The sequence below is a fragment of the Myotis davidii genome, unplaced genomic scaffold (genome assembly GCF_000327345.1).
Source record: "Myotis davidii unplaced genomic scaffold, ASM32734v1 scaffold461, whole genome shotgun sequence".
NCBI lineage: Eukaryota > Metazoa > Chordata > Mammalia > Chiroptera > Vespertilionidae > Myotis > Myotis davidii.
Window position 1 is genome coordinate 1395672 of NW_006295825.1, and position 20798 is coordinate 1416469.

Below are 20798 nucleotides of genomic sequence, written 5' to 3' on the forward strand. Positions count from 1 at the left end.
GGCCCACCTTTGTGCTTGAGTTTGTATTCTCTGCCCTTTCTGTTCAGACACAAGGCTGAGTTTTACTTCAGAATCGAATTCTGTAGCAGCTGCATACCAGTTTACCTTCATATCCTCAGTATTTGGTATCTTCTTTTTAATACCTTCACATTACCCTCCTCCTCTGGCCTCACAGTACATTTGCTGGCTTAATTATTCTTGTTTACAAAATCAACAGTGTACAAATTCACATAGGAATTTCTGACTCTGATTCAAAAAAATCTGTGTGCCTGGGCTTATTCTCTGAGATGGTAACAAACTCACCGGATAAAGTTACTGTGGCCCTCTCCACAGTTGCTGTTCATGTGGATGGCTCCCTCCTTTGTATGTAATGATTTTCTTTTCAAACACAGTACTGTGATAGACCACCGGAGCAAAGGTTGAAATTTTCTTTAAATGAAATTCTCCAGGTTTTACCTGCTCATCACAGGGAAGAGCTGAAGAGCAGAAGCAGTGCCGTGGGTGTGTGGGCAGCCTTAGGCCAGGGTGTCCTGCTGGTTCTAGTGACCCCCCTTCCCCAGGGATAGACGGCCTGATCATGAGCTCTCTTTGTGCCTTTTATAGAGACCAGTCCCACCTGCAGCAGGACCTGCCCACAAAAAAGGGGTCAGAACCAAGGGTATTCTCTGACACATAAGGCCGACCAGTTCTTCAATTGTATCTAGTAGGCTTTGCCCAGAATATTACATTCCAATCCTGGCTGCTTTTGGTATTCAGTCTTTAAATAAATGATAATTATGGTATCCAGTGGTTCTCAACCTTCCTAATGCCGTGACCCTTTAATCCAGTTCCTCATGTTATGGTGACCCCCAACCATAAAATTATTTTCATTGCTACTTCATAACTAATTTTGCTACTGTTATGAATTGTAATGTAAATATCTGATATGCAGGATGTATTTTCATTGTTCGCGACCCACAGGTTGAGAACCACTGGCTATAGAGTGTTATAAAAGGCCAAGCCTATAATTTGATAGAAACATTTTCAGATGAGAGTGCAATATATTGTTCGCAGTGTATAGTAACAATTTAAACATATACCAATTTTCGTAAGTTCGGAATGTAGCCTTTTTTTCTGGTACCATATAGAATTTTAACCCGTTAAATTAGAACGAGTTTCACATTACTAGAAATTTGGCCCAAGTCCATCAAGAAAATGCAACCTCATAGGGAATGAAGAAGAAACCATCTGTTCAGCCAGTCTTCCAATTCAGAAACCCTTGTGGGGACAGTTTGGACTTTCTAGACTGAACGAATGATCTAGAATACAGATTATTCTGTATTCTGTCCTGCTATCTTTTCATATCACATCTATTCTGCCTATCAAATGAAAGGACCGTCTCAACATTATCTTGACATTTTAAGATGGCATTTCATCTCTAAAACAGCACAATTTTAATAAATTATAGATCTGTAAATGTTTGACAAAAATTTTAACTTCCAAGCATCTTTTACAAGTTACATAAGTTTTTCATCTCCCGGAAATCTTTCTCTCCTTTCCCTCTTGAATTCCTGCTCACCCATCAAGACCCAGCTTTCATTTTATATGCTTAACCCTTTCTGTCATAGTGTAAAGTTACCAGAACTTCCTTTCTAGGCAAAGAGAGATGCCAAAAATTCAATACACTGATTAGGAAAAGGTTGTTAGATCATTAGAGTTGATTTTAATCATGAAGCAGCTTTATCATTACAGAACATTTCACTGTCCATCACTCCCCACTCAGTCATTCTGGGAAAGAGCGCCAGGTCCCTGGCCATCAGTGGGGAGGAATGCCCTGTGGCTAGCTGGAATTGGCCGCAGAAACCAGGTTGGCGCCCAGAGTTGGCATTGGGATCTCCTTCCTGTTCTTAGGTCATGGCATGTGGAGACTGGGCACTGCAGCAGCATCAGGAACGAGGATAACTTCAGAATATGGAATTTGAATATGACTACATATTCTTCATCAGTCTTCTCTGGAGCATTCTGACCATGTTTGTAAAATACCAATGGGACTCACAGTTTATTGAAACTGAATAAAAGTCATTTCTAAAGAACATGAATCCTGGGGTAGTGAGGCCATTAGTTAAATTAACCCAAACTAAAGATGGATTATGGACTGAAGTACTTAATTTGAACGCAGCCCATCAACATCAAGATGTTTGATTTTTCTTTTCATATCCTGCTATCTTCTAGTCTTCATGAATCCTCTCTCATGTTGTAACTAAAGCTCTATTTACTATCATAATCTACAGTCCCCTCAGCTCCCTTTGCTCTCAAACCAGGGACATAGAACTGTTTCATTTCTCATGTGTCCCTTAACTTGATGCTAGTAAAAGCAGTAAGCATTGGTATTTAATATACAAGCACTTCAAATTCCACAGGAAATGTTTAAATAACCACACACTTTTTAAAACAAGTGTCCTTTATACTAGCTATCTTGGAAGTAGAAATACTTTTGTTCTCACTGTGTTGCCATTGTGCTACGCATTTTTGGGATTTCTCCTTTGTGATTGCCTTAATCCCCACTTGTAAGCCACACAAGACATCCATCTTCTTGCTTTATAATCCCATCTGGGTTAACATGCAAAAGTGGCCTTGCCCCACTGGGTCTCTTACTTTATAATCCAGACTTGGCTCTACTGACTGAACTCCACCTTCTCACTCACTAGGAGCATCTGTACTGTTGGGTGAGAATATGCTGGAGGGGCAGAGCTAGGACCAACCACTGTGTTATATGTCTAATCCCTCAAGGAGACCACTTGATGGAGACAACACTAACTTGGATTTTCTAATAAGTACATATTTTTAAATAGCCCTTAGAGTAGTTTTCCTTCTCTCATATCCAGGCCTTCCAATTCAAGGGCAAATTACAAATTTTAATTTCTTAGGTTACTTATTTTAATTTCACTTTTCAGAAATGCAATAAGAGCTAATGTAATCCTTTTAAGCTATAAAATATTGGTACACATCTTACTAATGATAATTGATTCCTGTTATATTTCATTTTTTCCTATAGCCTTAGCTCTTAAACTCACCAGTAACTGAACCAGTGATGATTGCAAACCTGGTAGAACCTCATGTTTGGAACAGAAACAGAGGAGACAGTGAAGTGCAGCATGTGCTTGGGGCAGGAGCCAGGAGGGTCAGATAGAGCCCACATCTGCATCTTCTGGATCAGCAGCCCTTTAATAATCAGGAATACATGAGCTTGGTGGCTTGTCTTACGGTGCCTGCCCCAACCCTCCAGGTATCTCATGTAGAACACCCTCTGACTCCAGGGGTCCTTTTACTGGAGTCCATGTGACAGTGTCTGTAGCAGTAAGGGTTGGAACTCCATACACTCCCCGACCCCAGAAGGGAGATTTTTAATCACAATGAGCTGCAGGTGTTCCCAACGATAATCTTCACTCCTGTATCACATTGACATCAGATGCTCTCAGCCTCTCAGTTCACTCTCCTGGATCATGTTCATTCATCAGTGTACCAAGAGGTACAGTAACTTCTGCCATGGTTTTCTGATCCATGTCCACTTTGAGCAACAGTGACGGACTCAGATAGATACAGGACAGGATATGATTCGATCTTCTAACATCACACTGATTATCAGGAATATAAAATAAAGGAGGAACATTGTGAAGCCCAGGATCTTGTTCATTCTCCATTTGCACGATGCAATTGAAGAGATCACAAACAGGAGCATGAGAAAGAGCAGGACGATGGCACAGAACAAGCCATTGCTGCTGACTGGAACAGGCTGTAGTCCATTGATAAGAGAGAAGAGCAACCAGGGAACAGGCAGGCTGCGAGATGGAGGAACAATGAGTATTTTTCATGTTTCTAATCATCACATATACTTAAACTGTATTTTACAATTTACAAAGCACTCATTTTTACACACACACGATCTATGAAACAGAGCAGGAAATATTAGCCCCCTTTCACAGAAGAGGATACCAAGGTTCAGGAAAGTTCAATTACATGCCCTTGGGCTCACAGCTAATAACTGGGAGAGCCTGGATTGAAACTGAAGTTTTCTAGGTCTGGCTATTTTTTCTTCATACCAAATGACTTTTGTATGACTAACCAGATCTGTTGATGTGTGACTCTAATCTCTAAATTTTTATGATAAGGCCCAGCTCAGGATAGCATTCCTTTAAATTACTTAGGGATAGGGCTCTCCTATGCCCTTTCCCGGACCCACCCATACACACAAATTCAAAGTAATGAAACCAAAGCCACCACTCAAGTCCAGGACATGACTAGGGAAATGAAAATAGGCCAGGTGAGGGAATGAGTGCAGCAGGATGCAGCATTTGCTTGTTTATACAAAATGCTTTTAGAGCTGGCAGGAACCCAAAAGCAAAGGAACAAGAACATCAGGAAGTGAGACTGAGTCATTGTCCCAACCCCACCTCCACCACCTTGCAGGTCAGTGAGCAGAGCATTTGATTGTATTTAGTAATGGAATTTAATGGACTTCATTTTTCAACTTATCTATAAATTCCAGTCAGTTACATTTCAGGCAGCATTTTAGTTCTATTATCTCATCTGTCTGTGATTAATGAAGGGAGAATACTTTGTTGCCTTATAGAAACTAATACTTTAAATGCCCTTTTATTTCATGTTTAATGAATGAAGCAGAAAACCAATGAACAGAGCCAACACAAGGTTTTCCAGTCTTACTTAATATTCCATAAAAAGCAACTTTGACACTCACCCCACGGTGATATCAAATATGTTACTGCCCACAGAGCTTGACACGGCCATGTCTCCCAGGCCTTTCCGAGCAACAATCACACTGGTGATCAGGTCAGGAATTGATGTGCCTGCTGCCAGGATCGTCAAACCCATAATCTCTTCAGAAATCCCTATTGTTTCACCAACCTGATAAACAGTAACAGCAATAAGAAACCATGGCAACAGCAAGTGGAAAATCTGAGGCTCTTCCACATACTACTTTGTGCAAACCCAACACCTCCCATGGAGCTCAGCACACTCCCATGGCCTGAGCAAGGCAGGGTCATGGCGGAACTGACAGCTGGGGAGATGGGGCCCCTGCCCAAGGCTTCAGGGTATGACCCTGCTCTTATCTAAGATGGACTAAAAGTCCATCTCTAATACCACCTGTCACTGACATTCAAACAACAGTGCCTCTACTTCTAAAAGAACTGCCCCTCCAAAGATCTGTTCATGTCACATTTCTATTTCCAGAACCATGGACACCTGCTATGTGCCAGGAACTAAGAGCTGGAGAGAAAAGTGTGAGCAGTACAACACTGACCCTACTCTCAGCCTAGAGAAGGAAAAAAGATTATAAACAACGATTACAGCTCTGTGCTAGTGCAATATTCCAGGTAGAACAGAAAAGCCATGGGCACTCAGAAGATTAAAATGCCAGAGACAGGGCAAAACTGTGGTTGCTCTCACGAGTATGTACAATTCACCAGGTGGGGAAGAGTGGGAGATGCATGACAGAAAGGGAACAGGGTGATGAGCAGATTGTGAAGGGCCTTCTATGTCATGCTGCATGTGAATGTAAGGAAAGCCACACTTGAAAAGTACTACATTCACTGGAATAAAAAGGCTGCATTTACCAACAATGTAGAAACTACATCTGCACTTGATCCTCACCATTCCCCAAGTACTGGAAATTTACCCTGAAGGAAAAAAGCCTTTGAACTTGCTGATACAGGATTTAGTTCCTGCTTTTTACTCACCTGGTGAGCCCACCACACCATAAGGTATGAGAACATGGCTATCCACAGGATGGATCCCAGGAAGGTGATAACAAAGAACTTTCTAGACTCCTGTGTGAAAGTAGGAAAAGAAAAAGAAGTGAGTTTCAGAGGCTAAAGGTCTTTGGCCCTTTTGAGAGAGCCCCCGAATCAGTGATGAGATCTGCTGGGGGATGATGGAGAGGATCCAGAGATGTGTGGGCTGAAATCTGTTTCCAGTGAGGACCTTGACATAGCAAAGGATGGGGTCGGTGGCCCACAGGGAGTACAGTCAGTAGGGTGTTCAGTAGTCACCAAACTGAAGAGCTATTTGCTTGCCCCAGAACCAAGCCGACCTAGGTATTTGATTTGGCTTTTGCAACTTCTCTCTGCCCTACCCCTCTCCAGACCCAGGGACAGAATACGGACAGCCTTTGGGTGGGGTATGCTAGTCAGATTTTTCCCTGTTAATAGGATGCTGGGAAGAAATGGCACTTATCGCCTTGAGTTTTCACAGTAACCCTGTGAAATATGGTGGGGTGTGGTGGCATCATTCCTGTATTAAAATAAGAATACTGAAACAGTCAAGGCGGGACTAGTTCACATTGCTTACAGAGGTGGAAGCAAGCACATTCTAGGGCCTCACAGGCCCATGTCCCCCTAGGTGCATGGTCCCCTCCAGAACAGTGAATTCCAACCCAAATCCTCTCTGTGGTTGAGCCCTGCCAAGATGGTTGACCCTGTCCTCTCCCTTCTCTTGGGTGGAAAGCCTCTCTGGAGATAGACAGTCTAGGCTAGGGTATGGCTGGGCAAACTCACCAGCCTCCGGACGTCGGGCACTGTCAGCCACAGGGGGAACACAATGGGCAGGAGGAAGAGGTAAACAGCCTGCTTCTGCCAGGTCTCAGGCCACTCCAGCGACAAAGGCTCCTCATTTTCTTCCTCTTCCTCCTCTTCTTCCTCATCCTCATCCTCATCTTCCTCTTCATCTTCATCTTCACTGTCACCCCCATCGCCTCCTCCTTCACCATTTGTACCTTTCTCAACACTTTTGGCTTCACCTTGATTTTCAGCAATGAAGTCCTGCTCTTTGGTTTCACCATCACCTTTCATTTTGCCATCTTCTCCTTCTGCTGGGAGTTCACCTTCACCTTCATCATTTTCTTTTATTTCTGCTTGGACTTCACTCTTGTTCTCTTCATGTTCACCTTCACCTCCATCACCTTCCCCTTCACCATCTGTACCTTTCTCATCACTTCTGGTTTCACCTTGATTTCCAGCATTGAATCCCTGCTCTTCGGCGTCACCTTTCACTTCACCAGCATCTCCTTCTGTTTGGATTTCACCTTCACCTTCATTGTCTCCTTTCCCTTCTGCTTCAGTTTCACCTTCACCTTCTAGCTGAGTTTCACCTCCATTTTCACCTTCACCAGGAGCTTCAGCCTCTTTGCCTGTCATTGCACCTGTGCTCTCAGCTGCAGCCACATCTCCTTCCTGCAATCCAAAGCCAACCGATTAACGTAACTTCTCTGCTTGTTTTCTTTCCCAGTTTCTTCCTGTTATTTTTATTGTTGTTCTCTCAGAATATAACTAAAAACTCATGTACGAGGAGAAAACTAGTACAATTACTCAGCAAAATTTCCCTTCACAACATTCCTACCCAATGGTTGTTTAGTCTTTATTTGAGCATTTCCAGGGATGGAAAACTCACCGGAAGAACTTCTGTCATCTTCAGTAACTGCTTGGTTTGAAGTTCATACGTATACCAAGGAGCTACCCTCTGTGTCTAGGTTTACTCTTTGGAGATGCATAGAACAAAGCTAATCACTCTTCCACAAGACAGCTCTCTTCCCTGCATTAGAGATAGCCAGGTCCTTCTGTCATCCCCCCATAGAATGGCCTGGAGCCTCATCCCCAGCTTGGTGAACTCATTCTAATTAGCTTATATCCCACGAGGAGGCTTCTAAACCTGAATACAGAACACTGCACAGAGTTTAATAGGATTATCAGCTTCCTTGTCTTAGACATGTTTCCATTAATACTGCATGATATCTTTTGGTGATTGTATAATATTGCTGTGTCCACTAAACTCCTAAACTGCTATAATACATCATATGTATAAATTGATGATAATACCTATTTATTGATGGCTTTTATGTGCCAAGCACAATGCTAAGTGATATACTAATAATAATACCTAGCAATTACTATGTTTCATGAGCAATTAATTAATGATATAGATAAAATTAAGCCCATTTGATAGATGGAAAAACTAGGGTACAGAGTAGTTAAATAACTTGCCCATGGTCCACACAGTTTGTGATAAAGTTGGGATTTGAATATGGATAGTCCAACTCTTGGCCTTTTAACCACCAACCTACCCTGTTTTGCAAATGCCAGGGCCAAATGAGATCTTTGGTTCCCAAACCTTACAGTGTAGGAAGCTTATTACAAATACACATTTCTGCCCTGGCCAGCGTGGCTCAGTTGGTTGCGTTATCCCATGCACCGAAAGGTTCCCGTTAAGATTCCCAGTCAGGGCACATGCCTGGGTTGCAGGCTCGATCCCGGGGAGGATCAATGTTTTGCTTTCAAATTGATGTTTCTCTCTTCCTTTCCCTTCTTCTCTCTTTAAAAATGAATTTTAAAATCTTTAAAAAAAGAAAGAAACAAATAGACATTTCCTTGCCCCACCTGGACCAACTGAATTAGAATATTTGGGACTGGAAGCCAGGAATCTATTTTAACATGCTCACAAGTGCTCCCAACAAGTCCATCTGCAGACCAGTGTTTGGGAACCATGGACTGATTCCATGTGGTCTAAAGCCATCGATTCTGAGGATCCTCAGATTAGGCTCTCAACTAACTATAACAATGTGCTGATCCAAACGAACAAATGGCCTGACTGTGTGCTCATGGAGTATGTTTTCTGTAACAGATTTCATGACATAGCCCATCCCCAAGGGATGCTCAGTGAGTCTCAAACTCCGCTGCATATTAAAGTCACCTGGAGACTTTAAAAACATTCATGCCCAACCCAGATATTCTGGCTTAATTGACTGAGGATGGGGCCTGGGCATTTGAGGGGCCTGGGCATTTTTTTAAGCTTCCCCAAATTATTCTATTATGCAGCCAGGGTTAAGAACCCCTGATGAAGTCAAATATTAGTCTCTGTAAGGCTTTACTTTGAATTTGGAATGAAGAGTGAGATTTTAGTCTGAAGTCATTCCTGCCTCCCTCACAGCCCCATCAGGAGAGGTTTCCCGGAGAAGATGACAAGTCCTTTAAGTCCATAGGTATGGGAGTGTCTGCCCAGCCTGTACCCTCTTCTCTAAAAACTGCCATCCCTAATATCCCTTCTTCCTTGTTGAAGTCAAAGCACCCCCCGTTTCCCTGCCACAGCTGATTGGACACAGGCTGGATGCCTGCCCCATGATCTGGTTTGAACGAATTTTCTCTCTTCTGTGACAAGGAGCCAATCACTGGTTGATCCCCCCCGCCTGTGGACTGGAGAACTAGGGTAGTATTTTGGGGCTGTGTGAGCTAATAAGGAAGCAAATGGAGCCAGGCTACTAGGAAAGCGTGCACACAGAGGAGGGGATGTGAGGGAGAGCCGGACATGGAGTGAGAAGCCTCCAGGGTCACAGATACCTTCTCAGGCCTAGGACCAGCTCCTAGTGACACGAACCTTCACTTCCTGCGCTGGGGTTCCTCTTAATCCCTTTTAATTGAGCTGGCTGTCCGGGGCCTACTTGGGACACTCATGATACCATGAAAATGTCTTAGACACTGAACCCAAATTGCTGGCTTAAGGATATGATATAATTGAGTGCTTCTTAGTGTCAAGTTTAAAAAAAAAAAAAAAGCAATGGAACCTGCAAACTGATTGTTAATTTATTGCCAGTCACTCGACCCTTATTGTGCCCTGAGTTTCTCTCTGTGGGGGAAACAGAGATGACTCAGAATTGGATCCTGCCTTCAGGAACCTCACCACCTAGCAGGGGAGCTAAGAGACAGAGTACAAGGAAGGCAGTATTGATAAAAGCCCTGGGAGAGGAACAATGTACCATAGGCATTCAGATTGGGTGGTGGGGAAGCCTTATGGCAAAGGAGGCATTTGCAGTTGCCTGGAGGCAGGTTAGGGTATCTGAAGAAGGAGGAAAAGGCATTGTAGGGGGAGGAAACTGTCTGGGCATAGGTAGAAAAGCATGGAAACAAGAAGTCCAGTTTGGCTGTAGCAGGTGGGAGAGGCTGAGGCTGTAAAGAGAGCAGTATCAGAACGCAGGAAGTCCAGTGGACAAGGCCAAGATGCCTTGGAAGGTTCCCAGGCCTTTACCCAGCACCCTCCCCTGGCATTTTGAGCTGACTGGCCTCACCGTTCCTAAGTTGTTGGGAGACCCCTAACAGTTTTTTCTTATGTTTTTACAGCAGGTGACAGTTGGCAACACATTCTTTTTTTATATATATATATTTTTTATTGAACATTCTTATATATGTTCTCTGACTCACACTCAGGTGTAATGGTGAATTAACTGGCCCCATGAAGTATCTCATCTTCCAGTGCTTACCCCAGAGGAATGAACCTCAGACCTTCAGGAAGGAAGACTTTTTGGTCAAGTCCTTCCCTGGGTCTCTCACACTCCTCTACCTGGGAAGAGGCTTGTGCCTACCTGACCGCCAGGATCCTCCTCCTGATCTCCCTTGACGTCTGGAGCAGGGGCTGGTGTGACCTTGACCGCAGGGAGCTTGGTTGGCTCCTCCTCTTTAAAGGATAAACATGGGATAGGTCAGGAGAGTACCAGGTGTTGAGGGCAGCTAATAGAGACTGATGTGAGTGGCTATAGGGCTCTTGGACTTGTCCACTTCTGGATCTCAGAAGGGGAATTTCTTGTTGATAGAAAAAGTAAAATGATGTGATGTGAACTGTTACTGTCCTTTCCACAGAGATATGTACAGATGAGAGGACGGCTGGGAAACGGCAATCCTTGCTCCTTCTGTATTCGCAGACATTTCCATCCTGGCCAGCATAGGCAACTGGAACAGAGAGAGGGTAAAGCCCCAGCCCTAAGGGTGTGACCTTTCCCCCTACCAGCTGCATGGAGAGGATCCTAATGATTTCAAAGACAGCAGCTAGGAAGCCTTGGCAAGTCTGGAGAGCTGGGTTTAGGTACAGGCTCTTTCGCTTCTTGGCTGTGTGGCTTTGGGAAAGTCACTTGACCTCTTGAGCCTCCGTTGTCTATAGAATGGTGTCTATAGAATGGGAACAACCACTGCTGCTCTAGCTCCCTCCAGGGGTCACTGAGTACAACAGGAGTCCTGGTGTGCAGTATAGAGCCCACAGGGCAGTAGCTGTCTCACACTCCCTGTCCCAGCAGCCACACAGATGCTGGATTTCTATGTCACCAGACCCCTGGTGGCCTTTCCTCACTGGGGCTGCTGGTCTCGGGCCAATCCCTAGCAGAACCATCCTTTTGTAGAAGCGGCAGGAAGAAGAATTAGAGTCCAATATAGTCTAATATGGGACAAGATTCAGCAAAAACAGAAGTGGGAGTCAACAACCTTCAGCCTGGCCTTGCCTGGCCTTGCCTACCCCACCTAAGGAGAGTATGGAGGGAACAGGACAGGACTGCCTGGGGAAGAGGGACCCTGGACTACAGCAAAGTGCAGGCAGCACCAGATCACCACTCCAGCTGACTGGCTCAGAGAGGCCAGGAGCCCTGCCTCAGCCCTGGCAGATAGGAGGGAGGAAGGCACAGGAGAAAGCCTGCTGGTCTCACCATCCTCTCACCTTCTGGGTTGCTCTCTGCTTTGGCCTCCTGATTCAAGCTCTCCTCATCCCTGTTCTTGGAGGAACGTGCTGCAAATGAAAAAGGAAGCATATCTGGGACCAAAGTATCCCCGCCACACCCTTCAGTTGTGCTGGTGGACTACAACCAGAGCAGCTCAAGTGCACGGGAAGAGGCTGGCCTGGGAGTTATGATGTCTGGACTCGAGTCCTACTAGGCCTGTCATGGTGCCCAGTTCCCAACTTCTGTCTTACATTCCCTGCACTGTCACTAACTGGCTGTGTCCTTGAGCAAGTCACTCCCCTTGTTTTCTTTCTGGTAAAATAACATGGTTAGTGTTGGGGGCAACAGATAGGGTTTCATTCCTTTGTGAGCCCAAGTGATGGCTGCCTGAGCGCTGAACTGAGGAGAATCCTCATCCAGGTCTGGTGGAGAGTGCCAGGATTGACCGGAGGCGTCTGCAATGGGCAGGGATGGAGAAATAATCACATCCTTGGACTAGATTATGTGTAAGGGCCTTTACAGCTTACTTTCTATAAATCTACTATAAGCTTTGCTGTAACTGCAGGGGCACTGCTGGTGGCCATATTCCTGAGCCTTCCCTCTCAGTGGCAAGGGGAAAGTAGCTGCTCCCCAAGCTCCTTGCCACACCCTTTTGACCCCAGACACCTGGAACCCACACAGGGCCCCTTCCAGATCCCCGTGCACATGCTTTCCTGGAGGCCCACAGAGCACTGTGCTCAGAATGGTGCTGCCCTGGTCTCCAGGCAAGAAAAATGGGGAGGGCAACTCTCTCAGTGTGACTGTGACCCAGGAAACCTGCAAAGTGCTTTCCATGTATCATTTCAGGTGGGAGGCACAGAGGCTGAGGTGCAGGGGCCATGAAGGTCCCCCTCACAGCCGTGCAGTGTGGGAAGGTGAGGATAATGATACACATGATAGAACAAAGTGGTGCCCTGGAGTCTATTCTGCATCCCACGCTGGCTCCGCCCTGTGAGCTCTGGGTGACCTTGGAAAGCCTGTGTATCCTCTCTAAGCCTCAGTGTCCCTTCTCTAAAAAGGCAACACCATGATACACACAATGTGGGGATCTGCGAGACAAACTAAATAAAAATACTGTAGTTGCTGCAATTAAATATTATCTTAGCTCAGATTCTGGAACTAGACAACCTTGATTTGAATCCCAGTTCTTCCACTTGCTAGCCATGGACCAAGCTGAGTGATTCCTTAACCTCTCTGTCCTTCAGATTCTTCATCTATAAAATCTGACAGACTTGCTGAAGGAATAAATTAATTGATACATCGACTTGCTTAAAACAGTGCCTAGCACCTGGAAAGCACTGCATCAGGTTTAGCTGTGACGATAATGATGAGCTGACACAGGAGTTGAGAGCAGCTGTCCCACTGAGTCTGCAGCAACGGGGCACCGTGTTCCAGAGGGTTTGGGTTAGACCCTGACGGTCCTCTAGTCCATGATCCAGACGGGCTGAGCAGGTGCAATCTGGAAAACTGGGTGGATCAAGCTCAGCCTTGATGGGCAGGAAACATTAACAGGTCTGGAATTTCCTCCTCTCAGCCTGTCTCCTACATTCTCACAGTAGGTTCCAGCTGCAGCCCCTCTGGCAACGGGCTCCACTGCTCTGGCATGGTGGTCCCTTGAAGTTTCCTGGTGGGCCTGCCCAGGAGGTCCTTGTCAGGACTGAGATGTCAGGAAGTGGGCACTCCACCGCCTCCTTCATCCAAACAAGTCCAGCGCCCCGTTGGCAGGAATCAAGCACTGGCATCTTCTGTTGAGCGACACGTAGCTGTTGTCAAAGAGGGGCTCCCCTGGTTCCAGTCCTGGCACTGAGAATATCTGCCAACTGTTAGCTGGAGGGACTGGCAATAAAACCAAGTTCCCCTCTTTCCTTTTCATCCCTCCTCACACACCCTACCCTCTCGCTTCTCATGCCCTCAAGAAAAGCAGGCCAACTATGAGACCCCGCTCTTTCCGCCCCGCCCCCCTCACTCACACACACACACAGAAGAGGCATGGGGATCATTGGATCCTCTACACAGGGTGAGAGTTCAGACCAGTTCTGTGGAAGAGCTGGAACACCTGACAAGGGTGGAAACATCCGGACAGCCATTGGAAACAGCACATGGAAACACAAACATGTATCTGGAAAGTCTTGGGAACCAAGGCCTTCATCACAGTCCTGTGCAGTCACAGCCCCTCCGGGATGGAATCTCACGGTGTAGAATCAGGGTTGGCTTCCCTGGGCAGGACTGTACCCCAGAGCATGCCAGCAATCATTCACAGCGAGGGCCACTCCATCCACACAGGCACACGTGGACCACGCAGGACTGTCTTGCCTGGGTTGATGGTTGCTGGCTCCCCCAGAGCTGGTTTCCTCACATGCCTCTCAGCTCAGCACGGAGGATCATCTCCTGAGTATCAGTCTCCTCTGACCTCGGCCTGGCTTGGACATCACATAATCCTGTCAGGACAAGCCGGCCAGCTGGCGGCTGTGAGTGGTGGAAGCGGCCCAGGCAGGGGGCCCTGTGGTCCCATTGAGGAGAAGTCTTCATCTTTAAGACTTTGCCAGAGTCAGTAACTCCCAGAGGAGTGGCCCAGCATGGCCCAGAGACACAGCTTCCTTCATGACACAGCCGCACGGATAGCACACAGGCGGCCAGGGGCTGCAGACTCGCTCTCAGAACCCCAGCCGGACTGCTTCTGGAGCTGGCGCTGCAGGAGGTCGTACTCAGTGTCCGCCAGGGCTCACCTCGAGGATTTGCTAAGGAAGGGTTGATCACCTTGTCTTTGAGTCTGCTTTCACAGTACAACATAGTTGTTTCAAATACCCACAAAGTCCCAATATTGTGTCTGAAGAAGATATTTAAGGGCCTGAGGGAATTCTGAGCCCTAAAAATGTGTCCCTAAACCAGGAATCTCAGTCAGGGTGCTCCCTGGGGCTCAAGGGTCAGTCTCTAGTGTCATATACAGTTCAGTCCTCAGCCCTCTGCCCAACTGCAACCACGACCCCGTGGCTTCTGCCCAAAAGCCAACCTTCCCTTGATGGGCCTCCTGCCTGGAGGGGTGCCTATGGGGGCCTGAGAATCATGTTAGGGGCAGCTCTTTGGAGAGGGAGCCAGAAGGCAGGAACTGGTAAGAAGGATGGTGAGAATCTCAGCTGCCAAATCATCTGTGAAGTTGGACATCAGCTCCCACTGCACTTTGGACCCTCACCACCCCCAAGAAGTGGTCCTGGCAGCTCCCAGGATGTCCGTTGGGATTCCTGGCTGAGGGGAGGATTGGCAGTCTTCTCAGGACACCAGTTTCTAGCACCTACGGGAGCTTTCCCCGGAAGCGACCCTGGCCAGTCAGCCTGAGCCAAGCTGCCTGGAGGAGACTGTGGCGGGCTGCACAGAGAAGATACTGAGGGCAGCCCCCACATAACCCATGCGGGGCACACAGCATCATGGCCTCACTATCTGCAGCTGACCCTCCTCATGTTACAGGAGAGGACAGGGAGGCAGGGAAACAGGAATGTGGATGCGTAAAGGCCTTGGCTCCCTGGGGCCCTCTCCTCTCCCAGTGAGTTCCGTGTCTTCGCCTCTACCCTGTCTCCCAGGCTGACTGCCACCCACTCTCCCCTGCTAACTCTCTCTTCCCACTCCTGCCCTCAACCCACCCACTGCCTCCCTTTTGCAGGTCCCAGTTGTTGTCCAGCTGCAGGAGGGAAGGAGTGGACAGGGAGACCACGCAGGTCTGGGGAGGCCTTGCTTACCTTCCCCCAGAGGGTCCAGGCTGTGGAGCATGAGCCGGTACATGGTGCTGCGGATGGTGCTGTTGTGCAGAGAGGCTGAGCTGCTCCCTCGGGTCAGCACGGACGGGAGCTGAGCAGGAGAGAGCAGCACAGGCCTCAGTGGGCCCCTGCCCAAGCCAGGTGGGAAGCCACCCAAGGGCCTCACTGAACCCGGCCTCCCTCCCAGAGAGATCAGTGGGAAAGCACAGGAGCGTTTCCCTGGCCTCACCTTGTCCTTCACGTTAACCAGGAGTTACACTGCTTTCTTCTCAGCCTCCCCCCAACTCTTCCGTGACTAATTCTACATACTGAGTAACTCCCTAAGGTCTCAAAAGGGAGCAGCAGACAATGGGCACTGAGGACACCACATGGCCAAGCGTTTTTCCATCTCCCCAAGTACACCCCATAGCAGCACACGCTCACCCACACACCACACAGCAGACCCTGCACATGGCACAGCCCTTCGCTGTCCACGAACCGCATCATGGTGCGTTATCGCTGCCCCACTCCCACAGACAAGGAAACTGGGATCCCTTCTGCAGAAAAGGAAATGAAAACTCAACATGTTCATGTGGGGTGTAAATTAAAGAGTCAAGACTAGCACCCAGGCCTTCTAATTCCCAATTCAGATTTTTTTTCTACCCGTGTGCTCAAGAACCTTCACAGGCACACACACCCTCACATCTATAGCTGCAGACACAGATGTGACACACACAGATTTACAAGGGAGCATCCGAAGACAGACAAACACTTGCTCAGTCCCTCTGACCCACCCCACCCCATACCCCACACTTCCATAACCTACCCCCCACTTTCACCTTCCCCATACCTCTGGCTCTGAACTCTTCTGCCATCTCGTGGCTGTGGTAACACAGTACTTTACAACTGGTCCAGGGATTTTCTTTGGATGGGGAGGTTTCCTTTTATCTAGTAGGCCCAGCCTCTCTCTAAGGTCCCCATACTTCTTCCCAAATACCCCATAGGCCAAAGGCAGCTAAGACATTTTTTCACAAACCTCAGACTCCTCTGCCCCAGTGCCCTCTGATGGTTCTCTTAGTTCTGGGCATTTCAAAGCCACAGGTAATTAGGCTTTTGATCAATCATGGCATGCTGGGGGCTGTAAAGTTAGACTTGAGTTCATCTAGTCCAGTCATTTACAGATACAGAATCGGAGGCCCAAGCTTACACAGCGAGCTAGTGGCAAAGCAAGCAGTGACATTCCAGCTCCCAAACCAGCACCTCCTCCCAGGCCACGTGGGGCCAAGAGTCCCTCGCTCCTTCCCAGGCTCCGCCTGGCAGCACTCCCAGGAGCTTCCCAGGCCTGAGCCCAGCCCTAGATCCTCGGCACCAGGGACACAGTGCCCTGAGTCTGTGGCTGTCCTGTGAGACCCTGCAGTGTCCTCACTGCGCAGACTCTACATGGCACCCACCTTCAGCTTCTTGTCCTCCTGTAGCTCATCCATCGCCACTGCCCCATCACCTGGCTGCAAACAGGGACAGGAGTCACAAGGTGTTTGGAGACCATCACTCTTTCTCCCTATTTCCCTCTCTCTCCAGGAAGCCCTCAGGTTGGAACACAGAAACTCAGCAGAGACAACCTGGCCTTCCACAGCCTGGCTTCAGCCTGCATACGCCATTCCCAGCCAGATGTGTCCACTCACCACCCGTCTTCTGGTCCCTCAAATGTACCATTCTTCTTACCCAACTTGAAACCTTCATTATGGGGTGCCCATCTAATTCTCTTTTACAGACTTCTATTCTTTTCCTTTATAGCACTTTCCCCACTTTGTGTTATATGTATGTGTTATTTGTGTTTCATGTATGTTAGAAAACATGCAAATAAATCGAGTGCCCACTAGCATCTTGAAGACAGACTGCCTATTTCATTTACCATGTGTGACCAGCACAAAAACTCTGCAAGGGTTTAATAAATATTTGATAAATTAATGAATGAACGGTCTTCTAAATATACCTAATCTATTCCAACTCCTATTCCCTTGTTCATGCCTTCTCCGTCCCTCTGTATGCCAAATTTTCAGATATGAAACTTTCCCAAAAGGCCCCATCCACCTCACCCTCACTTCAGCTCACTTTGCTACATCTCTCCTCAAAAGCTTTATAACAACAGTGAGCACATTCTGTGATACCAAAATCTGGCTCTGTAGAGAAATAAGTGCTAGAGTCCTGGTGAAGCTGCAGGGCAGCCCGTGGGAAACAGCCCTAGAAAATCAAGCTGAAGGCTCATTAAGCCCTCAGTATGTACTATCTGGACCACTAGCTTGCCATTTTGCATTTACTGTCATCTTAACTTTTTTTAAATCACTGTTTAAACGTTCACATATATTTTTTTGGCCATTCAGTGAACTTATAATACAGCTTTCTCTGTTCCCCTGAACTGTGTCTTGTACACAGTAGGTGCTCACTGCAGGTGATGAGTAGCTACTCCCAACTGGCCTCTAGTGCCATCTTCAGGCAGCAGGGTCACCAATGGCTGCCCCAGTAACTGTCTTTGCCTTCCAGTTGCCTCTTCCACCCCAACTATCTCCATGGCCAGAACTAGGACTGGACTTACTACACTCCCTTCTCTGTCCAGCTCAGAAAATATGGAAAATACTGCTGAATCCGGGCTACCCCCTCATCCATCTACCCAACATGTTCGTTCATTCAGTTCTTATTTCCTGAGCACCTGCTTGTTTACATGGTGCTGTGCTAGCACTGTAGGGATACAACGATGTTTAGGACATGGAATCTATGTCCAGAAAGGAATCAAGACACATGATAGCACAAGCACATGACAAAGCAAAATGTGTTTCAAGAAATTAGAGGGATTGATCAATGTGCTGTGCTAAGATGGGCAAAGAAGGCTTCCTGAAATAGGTAGAATTTGGGTAAGCTCTGAAGGATGGGGCGGGGGGGGGGTGGAAGCTTGGATACAGGCTGAATGAATTAATGAATGAACAAATGAATTAATGAGTCATGTTTCCATAGTGTAGTGGTTATCATGTTTGTCTCACAAATGAATGTAACAGAATAGAAATAACCAATCTGAATATGAAGGGGAGCACTGTGGATTTTCTGAACAAATCCCCTGACTCTTTCACGACATACCTGTAAGATTACTGGGATACTGGAGTCTACCGTACTGACCCCCACTGGCCCAGCCATCTCCCTACTTATCATAACCAATCTTCATTCAATGAGTTCTTGGAGGCAAAGAATGATGAGGGACCAGGCTACCCTTTGGGATGGCTGGTTCTGTCACAGAGGAGCAGGAGAGACCCATCTTTGTCTCATGAGGCCCATGCCTGCTGATTTCTCTGCAATTCAGATTTACTCAAGACAAAACACTTTTCTATGGGTTCATTTTATATATATCTTCTAACCTCAGTACACACTTCTAACTTTCTAAAGCCTTTCACAGCCAGTTCCTCATTTGATACTACTAACTGTGAAATAAACAAGACTAGTGTTATTACTGCTATTTTGATAGATGAGAAAAAAGATACAGGGACATTCTGTGACTTGCCTGTACTCACAAAGATAGTGACAATCCCAATCTCCTAATCTCCTTTTAAGGTGTTTGGTTGTTTAGTTTTTTACTAAATTACATTTCTTTTCCCAAGCATAAGAAAATGAGGTCAAATCTATATTCCCTAGTGGTTCGGTTTCAAATTATTCAAGTAAATGGATGTGAATGTTTGTCTACATTTGGGTAATGCTGGTGGGTCCATTTATGGGTCCAGTACCGGCAAGCAGGTGTTCTCAGTATATGCCTTATTATAAACACATTCCCACATCCACCTCTCACACCACACCATTCTCCCTCCTCTTTCTTCAGCATCATCACCCCACCTTTTCCTTCTCCTCATGAAAATTAGCAACGGGGCTAAGGAAACTGAAGAAAATGTTTCCATGCCAGCCAAGACCCCAGGGATGCATTTTGCTGAGAATGAGCAATGGGATCCCTTGCAACTGTTCATAGAATCTTGGTAGCCCCTCGGGGGGCTCATCCTCTTGATTTTCAATTTCTATCTCCCACTAATGTAGCAGTTAGCTAATCATTTACCTCTCCCCTTCTAGACACAATCCCTGACACATTTCCTGAACCACACATTTTAGTCTGATTTTTTTTAAAAAATTCTTCAACAAATATTTACTGAACCCCTGGTCTGAGTCCTTCACCCAGGTTACACTCTAGTTGGGGACACTTCACTTTATCCCTTCATTGAGTATAGGCTTGCACCCTGATCCACTCATTTGTCTAGGCTGGACACCCACAAGTCTACCCAAATTCCTCCCTCTCCCTCACAGACCACATCCAACTAGTTGTCAGACCTAGTTCATACAAGTCCTCAAATTTGGTCTCATCTTTCCAATCTCCTGCCTACAGTTCTGCAACAGCTCCTGACTTCTGATCTGTTCTCCTTCTGGTTCATTCTCCACCCCTTAGCCAGTGATTTTCAGAGCAAAGCACATCATGTCCCTCCACTGCATCCTGGGCCACTGTCCTTAAAAGGGAGCACGGACTCCTAAGCTGAGCACACACAGCCTCCTGCTTACCTCCAGTCCAGATCTGTCCAATAGAAATAGAATGCAAGCCACATGTATAATTTTAATTTTTTAAAGTAAAAGCACAAGTAAAATTAATTTTAATAATATACTTTAACCTATCATATCAAAAATATAATTCAATGTAATTAATATCTAAAATATTAATGAGATATTTTACATTTTTATACTAAGCCTTGAAACCCAGTGTGTATTTTATACTTGCAGTAATTATGACTAGTCCCATTTCATTTTTTAAATGTTTTATTGAAATTATTAGGAGAAACTAAGATGGCGGCAGAGATAAACTTTTTAAAGTAAGCACAAGTAAAATTAATTTTAATAATATACTTTAACCTATCATATCAAAAATATAATTCAACGTAATTAATATCTAAAATATTAATGAGATATTTTACATTTTTATACTAAGCCTTGAAACCCAGTGTGTATTTTATACTTGCAGTAATTATGACTAGTCCCATTTCATTTTTTAAATGTTTTATTGAAATTATTAGGAGAAACTAAGATGGCGGCAGAGATAAACACCGCGAAGTTGATGCCACTCACAACAATTGATTAATACCTTAGAAAAACAATTCGGACATCATCCAGAACCACAGGAAGCCTGGCTGACTGTAAATTCTACAACTAGAAGGAAAGAAAAGCACACTGAGAGCAAGAGAAGCTGCAGAAGTAAAGCGCAGAGGTAGGGGACTCGCGCGTGCGGAAAGGGGCTGGCACCTGAAGACACGGCTGTCTTTTTGAATCCAGAGGGAGTCACAAGCTCCCGACGGCGCTGAACTCCGGTTCCGGGAAGTCTCTGGGGACCCAGGATTCATGCGGGGAGAAACTGGACTGTCTGGCAGCGGGCGATCTTGAGGGCGGCTTTCCCTCAGAGGTGCTTGCAGCCGTTACCGGGACACTGAGACGCTCATCTC

General features: G+C 46.4%; 1 protein-coding gene across 5 annotated transcripts in view; it reads right to left on the bottom strand.

Annotated features, from left to right (window-relative positions):
• Positions 1-1686: 1686 nt before the first annotated feature.
• SLC24A1 (solute carrier family 24 (sodium/potassium/calcium exchanger), member 1) overlaps positions 1687-20798 on the bottom strand; it is a 35948-nt gene continuing 16836 nt past the window's right edge. For 2 of the 5 annotated variants that reach the window (XM_015568502.1, XM_015568506.1), the window contains 8 exons: positions 16740-16793; positions 15292-15400; positions 11521-11589; positions 10403-10494; positions 6552-7226; positions 5736-5825; positions 4736-4902; positions 1687-3818 (listed from right to left, as the gene is read on the bottom strand). In XM_015568502.1, the coding sequence (XP_015423988.1) occupies positions 3569-3818; positions 4736-4902; positions 5736-5825; positions 6552-7226; positions 10403-10494; positions 11521-11589; positions 15292-15400; positions 16740-16793 (1506 nt within the window). In that variant the 3' untranslated portion in view covers positions 1687-3568. The remainder of the gene's footprint in view (positions 3819-4735; positions 4903-5735; positions 5826-6551; positions 7227-10402; positions 10495-11520; positions 11590-15291; positions 15401-16739; positions 16794-20798) is intronic. The other 3 variants (XM_015568505.1, XM_015568503.1, XM_015568504.1) reach the window with 3 other exon arrangements.